General features: G+C 40.4%; 1 protein-coding gene across 3 annotated transcripts in view; it reads left to right on the top strand.

Moving 5' to 3' along the window:
- The window catches only part of LOC115103721 (rhomboid-related protein 3-like), a 55462-nt gene that overhangs the window by 31149 nt on the left and 11725 nt on the right, over window positions 1-12588 (top strand). For all 3 annotated transcript variants that reach the window (XM_029624610.2, XM_029624608.2, XM_065006225.1), the window contains 2 exons: window positions 10095-10253; window positions 12359-12586. In XM_029624610.2, coding sequence (XP_029480470.1) covers window positions 10095-10253; window positions 12359-12586 — 387 coding nt within the window. The remainder of the gene's footprint in view (window positions 1-10094; window positions 10254-12358; window positions 12587-12588) is intronic.

Raw genomic sequence — 12588 nt, 5'->3', positions numbered from 1 at the left:
TCATCAGTGCTGTTCCCGTATTCTAATGTCTGTCATCATCAGTGCTGTTCCCGTATTCTAATGTGTTCTAATGTCTGTCATCATCAGTGCTGTTCCCGTATCAGTGCTGTTCCCGTATTCTAATGTCTGTCATCATCAGTGCTGTTCCCGTATTCTAATGTCTGTCATCATCAGTGCTGTTCCCGTATTCTAATGTCTGTCATCATCAGTGCTGTTCCCGTATTCTAATGTCTGTCATCATCAGTGCTGTTCCCGTATTCTAATGTCTGTCATCATCAGTGCTGTTCCCGTATTCTAATGTCTGTCATCATCAGTGCTGTTCCCGTATTCTAATGTCTGTCATCATCAGTGCTGTTCCCGTATTCTAATGTGTCTATTTCATCATCAGTGCTGTTCCCGTATTCTAATGTGTCTATTTCATCATCAGTGCTGTTCCCTAATGTATTCTAATGTGTCTATTTCATCATCAGTGCTGTTCCCGTATTCTAATGTGTCTATTTCATCATCAGTGCTGTTCCCGTATTCTAATGTGTCTGTGCTGTTACCCGTATTCTAATTTCATCATCAGTGTGTCTTATTTCATCATCAGTGCTGTTCCCGTATTCTAATGTGTCTATTTCATCATCAGTGCTGTTACCGTATTCTAATGTGTCTATTTCATCATCAGTGCTGTTACCGTATTCTAATGTGTCGATGTCATCATCAGTGCTGTTACCGTATTCTAATGTGTCTATGACATCATCAGTGCTGTTCCCGTATTCTAATGTGTCTTTCCTATGTCTAATGTGAAGCCCTCAGAAGGACGAGGGGAAACAGGGTCTTCTTGGGGGAAAGGGATTGGGTAAACCGTGCATGAAATTTCCGTTAGGCCCCCATTGTTAAGGAGGGGTTCCCCACATCACACTCGTCCCTTCATGCCAGTGAGCCTGTTGACTGCAGAGTGTGAACTGGAGTATGAAGGGCTGGATGTGGAGCTGGTGTGTGGGAATGTGTATGTGTGGGTCTTAGTGACAGTGTGTAGGCATGTGAGAGAGGGTGTGTGTTAGTATCAGTTTGAGAGAGAGTTGTAGGAGTGTGTGTCTAAGAGAGGTGGGGGTCTGAGATCTGAATGTAGGCTAAAATGGGGTATGGGGCTGGGTTGTATTGTAGGGGGTGAGAACAGGGGGTTTAGGGGGTGGGGGTTCAGTATGGGACTGTAATCCGTCAGAGGGGTAAACAAGCTCCCATTCTGGACCAGACAGTCTGGTAGATACAGACAGAGAGCAGTAGGACTGGACTAGACACACAGACAGTAGTCTCTTATGACACTATTAACCCGGCGAACACACGTGAGATATGGTTTTGGGTTCTGGGATTACACAAACCAGAGACATGACAAGATGTCCCCGGCAGAAACTGGAAGACATCCTGCAGGAGAAGGTCAGTTTGGTTCACTTTCCCTCTCAGGGAGGTTGTGTGTGTGTGTGTGTGTGAGAGAGAAACTTGGATGTTGAGGTTGTATCACCTAATCCTGATTCCTGACCTCGTTTTCCCAGTATATGGATATTTTATCAAGAAAGAGTCAACGTGGCCGATTTCAACGTATTTATTTAGCACCGACGCAGTCTTTTATAGTTATCAATGATCATTTCACCAAAATGCTCCAAACACATTGCCGCATCTTTAAACAATGACTTTTGGAATCACCATAAAAAAGGATCCTCGTGAGAGTCAACTGTCATCGCTGTTGTTTTACTGAAGAGCAGAATGGAACATCCCTTTACCCCCACCTGTCATTCTATTGCCATAGGAATATAATCCAATCAAATCCCTTTGTATGTATCACATGCCCCCCGAGTACAACTGGTGTACAGTGAATTGCTTGCTTACGAAAACTTTCCCAACGATGCAGAGTTTAAACATGTAATTGTCAAATAAAATGAAGTACACAGGAATGTAGCTATATACAGGGAGTACCAGTACCAGATCAATGTGCAGAGGTACGAGGTATTTGAGGTAGATGTGTACATGAAGGCAGGGTAAAGTGACTAGGCATCAGGATAGATAATAATGTATTTGAGGTAGATGTGTACATGAAGGCAGGGTAAAGTGACTAGGCATCAGGATAGATAATAATAAGCTATTTGAGGTAGATGTGTACATGAAGGCAGGGTAAAGTGACTAGGCATCAGGATAGATAATAATAAGGTATTTGAGGTAGATGTGTACATGAAGGCAGGGTAAAGTGACTAGGGCATCAGGATAGATAATAATAAGGTATTTGAGGTAGATGTGTACATGAAGGCAGGGTAAAGTGACTAGGGCATCAGGATAGATAATAATAAGGTATTTGAGGTAGATGTGTACATGAAGGCAGGGTAAAGTGACTAGGGCATCAGGATAGATAATAATAAGGTATTTGAGGTAGATGTGTACATGAAGGCAGGGTAAAGTGACAAGGCATGAGGATAGATAATAATAAGGTATTTGAGGTAGATATGTACATGAAGGCAGGGTAAAGTGACTAGGCATCAGGATAGATAATAATAAGGTATTTGAGGTAGATATGTACATGAAGGCAGGGTAAAGTGACTAGGCATCAGGATAGATAATAATAAGGTATTTGAGGTAGATGTGTACATGAGGGCAGGGTAAAGTGACTAGGCATCAGGATAGATAATAATAAGGTATTTGAGGTAGATGTGTACATGAAGGCAAAGAAAGTGACTAGGGCATCAGGATAGATAATAATAAGGTATTTGATAGATGTGTACATGAAGGCAGGGTAAAGTGACTAGGGCATCAGGATAGATAATAATAAGGTATTTGAGGTAGATGTGTACATGAAGGCATGTAAAGTGACTAGGGCATCAGGATAGATAATAATAAGTATTTGAGGTAGATGTGTACATGAAGGCAGGGTAAAGTGACAAGGCATGAGGATAGATAATTAAGGTATTTGAGGTAGATATGTACATGAAGGCAGGGTAAAGTGACTAGGCATCAGGATAGATAATAATAAGGTATTTGAGGTAGATATGTACATGAAGGCAGTAAAGTGACTAGGCATCAGGATAGATAATAATAAGGTATTTGAGGTAGATGTGTACATGATAAAGTGACTAGGCATCAGGATAGATATAATAAGGTGTTTATAAAGTCATGAAGGAGTGTAAAGTGATATCAGGATGTAATATATAAAACAAAGAACTAGTGGCAGTGTGTATAATATAAAGTCTAGTGAGTGTGTATATAAAGTCTAGTGAGTGTGTATATGGTGTGTATATAGTCTAGTGAGTGTGTATATAAAGTCTAGTGAGTGTGTATATGGTGTGTATATAAAGTCTAGTGAGTGTGTATATGGTGTGTGTATAAAGTCTAGTGAGTGTGTATATGGTGTGTATATAGTCTAGTGAGTGTGTATATGGTGTGTATATAGTCTAGTGAGTGTGTATATGGTGTGTATATAAAGTCTAGTGAGTGTATATATGGTGTGTATATAAAGTCTAGTGAGTGTGTATATAAAGTCTAGTGAGTGTGTATATGGTGTGTATATAAAGTCTAGTGAGTGTGTATATGGTGTGTATATAAAGTCTAGTGAGTGTGTATATGGTGTGTATATAAAGTCTAGTGAGTGTGTATATGGTGTGTATATAAAGTCTAGTGAGTGTGTGTATATAAAGTCTAGTGAGTGTGTATATGGTGTGTATATAAAGTCTAGTGAGTGTGTGTATATAAAGTCTAGTGAGTGTGTGTATATAAAGTCTAGTGAGTGTGTGTGTATATAAAGTCTAGTGAGTGTGTGTGTATATAAAGTCTAGTGAGTGTGTGTATATAAAGTCTAGTGAGTGTGTATATGGTGTGTATATAAAGTCTAGTGAGTGTGTATATGGTGTGTATATAAAGTCTAGTGAGTGTGTATATAAAGTCTAGTGAGTGTGTATATGGTGTGTATATAAAGTCTAGTGAGTGTGTATATGTGTGTATATAAAGTCTAGTGAGTGTGTGTCTGTATATAAAGTCTAGTGAGTGTGTGTATATATAAAGTCTAGTGAGTGTGTATATGGTGTGTATATAAAGTCTAGTGAGTGTGTGTGGTGTTTATATAAAGTCTAGTGAGTGTGTGTATATAAAGTCTAGTGAGTGTGTATATGGTGTGTATATAAAGTCTAGTGAGTGTGTGTATATAAAGTCTAGTGAGTGTGTATATGGTGTGTATATAAAGTCTAGTGAGTGTGTGTATATAAAGTCTAGTGAGTGTGTGTGTATATAAAGTCTAGTGAGTGTGTGTGTATATAAAGTCTAGTGAGTGTGTGTGTATATAAAGTCTAGTGAGTGTGTGTGTATATAAAGTCTAGTGAGTGTGTGTGTATATAAAGTCTAGTGAGTGTGTGTATATAAAGTCTAGTGAGTGTGTATATGGTGTTTATATAAAGTCTAGTGAGTGTGTGTATATAAAGTCTAGTGAGTGTGTGTATATGGTGTGTATATAAAGTCTAGTGAGTGTGTGTGTATATAAAGTCTAGTGAGTCTGTGTATATAAAGTCTAGTGAGTGTGTAATTGGCGTGTGTATATAAAGTCTAGTGAGTGTGTGTGTATATAAAGTCTAGTGAGTGTGTAATTGGCGTGTGTATATAAAGTCTAGTGAGTGTGTGTGTATATAAAGTCTAGTGTGTGTGTATATAAAGTCTAGTGAGTGTGTATATAAAGTCTAGTGAGTGTGTATGGCATGTGTATATAAAGTCTAGTGAGTGTGTATATAAAGTCTAGTGAGTGTGTATATGGTATGTATATAAAGTCTAGTGAGTGTGTGTGTATATAAAGTCTAGTGAGTGTGTGTATATAAAAAGTCTAGTGAGTGTGTAATTGGCGTGTGTATATAGTCTAGTGAGTGTGTAATTGGCGTGTGTATATAAAGTCTAGTGAGTGTGTGTGTATATAAAGTCTAGTGAGTGTGTGTATATAAAGTCTAGTGAGTGTGTATATAAAGTCTAGTGAGTGTGTGTATATGGTGTGTATATAAAGTCTAGTGAGTGTGTGTGTATATAAAGTCTAGTGAGTGTGTATATAAAGTCTAGTGAGTGTGTAATTGGCGTGTGTATATAGTCTAGTGAGTGTGTAATTGGCGTGTGTATATAAAGTCTAGTGAGTGTGTGTGTATATAAAGTCTAGTGTGTGTGTATATAAAGTCTAGTGAGTGTGTGTATATGGTGTGTATATAAAGTCTAGTGAGTGTGTGTATATGGTGTGTATATAAAGTCTAGTGAGTGAGTGTGTATATAAAGTCTAGTGAGTGTGTAATTGGCGTGTGTATATAGTCTAGTGAGTGTGTAATTGACGTGTGTATATAAAGTCTAGTGAGTGTGTGTGTATATAAAGTCTAGTGTGTGTGTATATAAAGTCTAGTGAGTGTGTATATAAAGTCTAGTGAGTGTGTATGGCGTGTGTATATAAAGTCTAGTGAGTGTGTATATAAAGTCTAGTGAGTGTGTGTATATAAAGTCTAGTGAGTGTGTGTATATAAAGTCTAGTGAGTGTGTGTATATAAAGTCTAGTGAGTGTGTATATGGTGTGTATATAAAGTCTAGTGAGTGTGTGTATATAAAGTCTAGTGAGTGTGTGTGTATATAAAGTCTAGTGAGTGTGTGTGTATATAAAGTCTAGTGAGTGTGTGTGTATATAAAGTCTAGTGAGTGTGTATATGGTGTGTATATAAAGTCTAGTGAGTGTGTGTGTATATAAAGTCTAGTGAGTGTGTGTGTATATAAAGTCTAGTGAGTGTGTGTGTATATAAAGTCTAGTGAGTGTGTGTGTATATAAAGTCTAGTGAGTGTGTGTATATAAAGTCTAGTGAGTGTGTGTATATAAAGTCTAGTGAGTGTGTGTATATAAAGTCTAGTGAGTGTGTATATGGTGTTTATATAAAGTCTAGTGAGTGTGTGTATATAAAGTCTAGTGAGTGTGTGTATATGGTGTGTATATAAAGTCTAGTGAGTGTGTGTGTATATAAAGTCTAGTGAGTGTGTATATAAAGTCTAGTGAGTGTGTGTATATAAAGTCTAGTGAGTGTGTAATTGGCGTGTGTATATAAAGTCTAGTGAGTGTGTGTGTATATAAAGTCTAGTGAGTGTGTGTGTGTGTGTGTATATAAAGTCTAGTGTGTGTGTATATAAAGTCTAGTGAGTGTGTGTATATAAAGTCTAGTGAGTGTGTATATAAAGTCTAGTGAGTGTGTATGGCGTGTGTATATAAAGTCTAGTGAGTGTGTATATGGTATGTATATAAAGTCTAGTGAGTGTGTGTATATAATGTCTAGTGAGTGTGTGTATATAAAGTCTAGTGAGTGTGTGTATATGGTGTGTATATAAAGTCTAGTGAGTGTGTGTATATAAAGTCTAGTGAGTGTGTGTATATGGTGTGTATATAAAGTCTAGTGAGTGTGTGTGTATATAAAGTCTAGTGAGTGTGTATATAAAGTCTAGTGAGTGTGTGTATATAAAGTCTAGTGAGTGTAATTGGCGTGTGTATATAGTCTAGTGAGTGTGTAATTGGCGTGTGTATATAAAGTCTAGTGAGTGTGTGTGTATATAAAGTCTAGTGAGTGTGTATATAAAGTCTAGTGAGTGTGTATATAAAGTCTAGTGAGTGTGTGTATATAAAGTCTAGTGAGTGTGTGTATATAAAGTCTAGTGAGTGTGTGTATATAAAGTCTAGTGAGTGTGTGTATATAAAGTCTAGTGAGTGTGTGTATATAAAGTCTAGTGAGTGTGTGTATATAAAGTCTAGTGAGTGTGTGTGTGTATATAAAGTCTAGTGAGTGTGTGTGTATATAAAGTCTAGTGAGTGTGTGTATATAAAGTCTAGTGAGTGTGTGTATATAAAGTCTAGTGAGTGTGTGTATATAAAGTCTAGTGAGTGTGTATATGGTGTGTATATAAAGTCTAGTGAGTGTGTATATAAAGTCTAGTGAGTGTGTATATAAAGTCTAGTGAGTGTGTATGGCGTGTGTATATAAAGTCTAGTGAGTGTGTATATAAAGTCTAGTGAGTGTGTGTGTGTATATAAAGTCTAGTGAGTGTGTATATGGTGTGTATATAAAGTCTAGTGAGTGTATATGGTGTGTGTATATAAAGTCTAGTGAGTGTGTGTATATAAAGTCTAGTGAGTGTGTATATAACGTCTAGTGAGTGTGTGTATATAAAGTCTAGTGAGTGTGTATATATAACGTCTAGTGAGTGTGTGTATATAAAGTCTAGTGAGTGTGTATATGGTGTGTATATAAAGTCTAGTGAGTGTGTGTGTATATAAAGTCTAGTGAGTGTGTGTATATAAAGTCTAGTGAGTGTGTATGGCGTGTGTATATATAAAGTCTAGTGAGTGTGTATATAACGTCTAGTGAGTGTGTGTATATAAAGTCTAGTGAGTGTGTATATATAACGTCTAGTGAGTGTGTGTATATAAAGTCTAGTGAGTGTGTATATCGTGTGTATATAAAGTCTAGTGAGTGTGTGTATATAAAGTCTAGTGAGTGTGTGTGTATATAAAGTCTAGTGACTGTGTGTATATAAAGTCTAGTGAGTGTGTGTGTGTATATAAAGTCTAATGAGTGTGTGTGTATATAAAGTCTAATGAGTGTGTGTGTATATAAAGTCTAGTGAGTGTGTGTATAAAGTCTAGTGAGTGTGTGTATAAAGTCTAGTGAGTGTGTGTGTATAAAGTCTAGTGAGTGTGTGTATATAAAGTCTAGTGAGTGTGTGTATATAAAGTCTAGTGAGTGTGTGTGTATAAAGTCTAGTGAGTGTGTGTATATAAAGTCTAGTGAGTGTGTGTATATAAAGTCTAGTGAGTGTGTATATAAAGTCTAGTGAGTGTGTGTGTATATAAAGTCTAGTGAGTGTGTGTATATAAAGTCTAGTGAGTGTGTGTATATAAAGTCTAGTGAGTGTGTATATAAAGTCTAGTGAGTGTGTATGGCGTGTGTATATATAAAGTCTAGTGAGTGTGTGTGGGTGTATATAAAGTCTAGTGAGTGTGTGTATATATAAAGTCTAGTGAGTGTGTGTGTGTATATAAAGTCTAATGAGTGTGTGTGTATATAAAGTCTAATGAGTGTGTGTGTATATAAAGTCTAGTGAGTGTGTGTATAAAGTCTAGTGAGTGTGTGTATATAAAGTCTAGTGAGTGTGTGTATATAAAGTCTAGTGAGTGTGTGTATATAAAGTCTAGTGAGTGTGTGTATATAAAGTCTAGTGAGTGTGTGTGTATAAAGTCTAGTGAGTGTGTGTATATAAAGTCTAGTGAGTGTGTGTATATAAAGTCTAGTGAGTGTGTGTATATAAAGTCTAGTGAGTGTGTGTGTATATAAAGTCTAGTGAGTGTGTGTATATAAAGTCTAGTGAGTGTGTGTATATAAAGTCTAGTGAGTGTGTATATAAAGTCTAGTGAGTGTGTATGGCGTGTGTATATATAAAGTCTAGTGAGTGTGTGTGAGTGTATATAAAGTCTAGTGAGTGTGTGTATATATAAAGTCTAGTGAGTGTGCGTAGGGTCAGTGCAGATAGTTCAGGTACCATTAATTGACTATTTATCAGTCTAATGGCTTGGGGGTAGAAGCTGTCTCTTGGTCCAAGAGCCGATGTTCTGGTACCGTTTGCCGGACGGTAGCAGAGGGAACAGTCTATGACTTGGGTGGCTGGAGTCTCTGGCAATTTGTTGAGCCTTCCTCTGACACCGCCTGGTATAGAGGTCCTGGATGGCAGGGAGCTCTGCCCCAGTGACGTACTGGGTTGTCTAATAACTAGATGGAGAATCCTCATTCAAGTCAATGGTCTGTGATGTTATTTCTATGTCCTCTGCCTGTCTTCCGTTGTGCTGCCTGCCAAACGTGGCACATGGAGAAGGCAAACAAATTGTCTGAGTCTTTGCTCAGGGCGATGGAATTAGATTCACTGCTCATTTAGTCTGTCTGTCTCACACACACACACACACACACACACACACACACACACACACACACACACTATACGCGTGACAGCTGTATTCTGACCCTATTCACAAACAACCTGACATTCAAATCAAACACAAGCGCATCCAGGAATAGAAAGAGGACTCCAATCTAGGCCATTTTACAGTCCGTTGAACAGAGGCGTCTGAAGTCTAAAGTGGCTCCATTCAATTCTGTTTGCGTTCCGTTGGAACCGCTGTCACTCATAGCAGAGAGGACTGAGGTCACGCGTAAGAACGTTTGCTCATAGAACATTTTGGCGTGAGAAAAAGCGAACACCTATTTTGAAGGAGATGATGGAGTCTTTGACTCCGGTGTGTCTGTATTTTGACGTTATAGCTTCTATTGCCACTGTTCTCTTTGATTCACTGATGCAGACACTGTGCTGTAACCGCGCGTCGTTGGTGAGAGAAGAAAGCACTGAGGAGTGAGTGTGAAGAATTCCTGGTGTGGGATGTCTGGCACTTGCTTCTGCTGAATGTGAGAGACTGTCGTGTGGGTGGAGCCAAGGACTTGTGACTCTTGGAAGTGCTTCTGGGTAGTAGGAGAAAGGCCGTGATTTAGACAACCAGGATGTAATTGGTCAAATAGTCTGACTTTATTTCAAGTGCATCGAAACGTTTCAGTACACTTGACATTTAAAATGAAACGCACAACGCTAGCTAACTTCTTTAAAGTGTGGATATTGGCTCTTTCCTCAGCTACTGAATGTGATTCATGAAAATAATAAACGGAACAAAATGGCCGTTGGTTAGATGAGCTTTTCAGGCTCATTTAAATTCTTTACAAAGTAGCTCAAACTATGAATAAAATGTTATTTGATATGTTTTTGGCTTATTTGTTGTTGTCAGTGTTGAATGTTCAGTACAAGGCTGTGAGATTATATACTGACTTAACTTATAATTCACTTGTGATAACAACCTTTGTGTGTCTCTATGCGATAAGGCTTGTGTGTATGTGCATTGTGTCTTTGTAAATGTGCTGTTTGTTTGACTACATCTGTCAAGTCTTGTGTGTGTGTGTGTCACTCTGCCTGCATGTGTCTATGTCCTTGTCTCTGTGTTTATCTACGGAGCTTCTAACCATACGCCTCTCCCTGTGTGCTCCCAGTTCGACTCCGAGAGTTCAGGCTTCATCAGTACAGAGCGGTTCAGAGACCTGCTGGCGGCCCACGGCTCGGAGCTGGACCCTCACAAGCTGGAGGTTCTATTGGCCCTCGCCGACGGCAACGCGGACGGAAAGATCTGCTACCAGGACTTTGTCAACCTGGTGAGAGTCCCGAGTCACTTCCTGTTACCATAGTAACTGATAATAGTGATTTGTATAAGCATAACATTGATTATACTGTACACCGATTGGTCATGTTGAGACGTACAGTGGAGAGGAAGTGGTCTTATGACCACCATCATCCTTCTACTCACCCAGGTCTCCATGGACATTCCACACTATTAGACAAGACAACACAGCTTGGTTTAAAAGTTGCACTTTCACGCGTCGTCTAGCTCCTGTTGTGTTTCACGTGAACTCTTGACCACGGGCGGTGAAGTCATCTGGGGAAATAATCAGTTGCTTGGAAATGTGTAAAGTTGTGGTGGGTTTGTGAAGGTTCCCCAACTCTCCCCTCTCACTTTCCCTTTCTCCTATTCTCTCTTTTGTCTTCTCCGCTTCCTTCAAAGCTGTCCATTGTCTTGTACAGTGGGCTGAGAATGGGCCTGTGGGAACTTGTGAAAGGGGATCTTTGATTGGTCGGTCCAGGTCATGTGACAGGCCAAAGGTCAGGGCGAGGAACTGGAAGTGGGACAGAGAGGAATGAGGAGCATGTACTCAAGTTGTGTGTGTGTGTGTGTGGGGGGGTGTGGCTGCTATTGTTACCCACAAAAACCGCTCCTCACCCCCCATTGCTGTCACATTCATTGGAAACAGAGGCCAAGCAGGGTGAGGGAAGGATAGGTTGGAGAGGAGGAGTGGGAGACAGAGACAGGCTTGCTGGGGTTTATTTGCAGGTCCAACTTTACTTTGCTCAGCTGCCTATTCCATAAAGCTGTCAGCGTGATTGGGAGGTATTGCCTAGCTCTCTCTTTTCTCTCTTTCTACTTTTCCTTCTCTCTCTCATCTCTCTCTACTCTTTATCTCCCTGCCCCTTCTGTCCCTCTCCCTACCCCTCTCCTCTCTCTCTCTCTCTCCTTCTCGCTCCTCTCCCTGACAGCATCTCCCAGTACAGCAGTAGATTGTCCCTGGTCCCACAGTCCTTGTTGGATGAATACCAATCTCTCTCTACCCTGCTCTCTTCTTCGCTGTGGGTGAATAGATAGAACGTCACTCCCTTTCTCTCTTTTGATTGAAAAGAAGAGAAAAGAGGAGAAGAATCACCCCTGCACTGCAGGAAGAAAGAAGACTGTCTTTATGGGTTTGGGCCATGTGGGGTAACCTAGAGAGGTGTGTGTGTCCACGTGTGTGTGTGTGTGGGGGGGGGGGGGCATAATGTGTGTGTTTGGTACCGTTTGATCCCACTCTCTGTTTGGCTTTGGGCTGGGAGTGGCCATGGTAACCTACAGTCATCAAGAATCCCACATGGTCTCTTGACTGCAATCAAGACTCACATAATTGGAGATCTGTTCAATTCGAATGCTCATTATAAATTGAAGAATGGTGCGATTGTCAACTACTTTTAGAATCGGAGAGACAGAGAGAGAGATGTGGGAATGAGAGAGAGCAAGAGAGAGGGGAATGAGAGGGAGAGGAATGAGAGAATGCGAGAGAGAAAGAGAGATGGGGTGAAAGGGACAAGAATGAGGGGAAGAGAGGGAGAGAGAAAGAGAGAGGGGGACTTGTCCACGTTCCATAGGAGGACTATGACAATTGCTAATCTCGGTAGAAGGGCAACGTTGTCAGGCAGCTGCCGCCAGTACTTGGGACGAGGAGAAGAGCTCAGCGGTTGCTAGGTGATAAAGGAGGCATTCTGTTGCTGGGGCGAGGTGGGAGGATATGGCAGCGTGGTTGCTGTCACAGTGAAGGATGGGGGGGCTCACGACTTAGGGGATCTATGACGACATACTGAGGTGTTGTAGGGAATTCAGCAATAGTTACAAGACCTGTAAAGGTTGGAATTTCAGCTAATTGAAAATAAACACTTATTTTATGGCCATGTTTCTATGAAATTTCTATCGCTCACATAAGATAACTAAATCACTTATTGCAATGGAAGTCTCACTGAATGGACTGACTGTCCCTGAACCCTGACCTGCTGATGGACTTTGGGTAGCTGATGATGTATTTTGACTGACATCTGCACTCTCTCGCTCTCACTCTCTCATCCTTCCCTCTCCATAAATCTCTCCGTACTTCTCTCTCTCTCCCTCCCCTCTCCCTGCTAGATGTCCAACAAGCGCAGCAATAGCTTCCGGCGGGCCATCCTCCAGGGGGGTCGTCAGTTGAAGGGGGCCGGGGCCCTGGGGGAGGAGGTGGGTCTGGGTCTGTCCCAGAGGCTGGTGAGGCACATCGCCTATGAGACCCTGCCCCGGGAGATCGACAGGAAGTGGTACTTCGACAGCTACACCTGCTGCCCACCACCCTGGCTCATCCTGGCGATCACCATCGCTGAGGT

The sequence above is a fragment of the Oncorhynchus nerka genome, linkage group LG21 (genome assembly GCF_034236695.1).
Source record: "Oncorhynchus nerka isolate Pitt River linkage group LG21, Oner_Uvic_2.0, whole genome shotgun sequence".
NCBI classification, from domain to species: Eukaryota; Metazoa; Chordata; class Actinopteri; order Salmoniformes; family Salmonidae; genus Oncorhynchus; species Oncorhynchus nerka.
The sequence above is the reverse complement of the archived record's forward strand: the minus strand, read 5'-3'. Positions and strand labels throughout refer to the sequence as shown.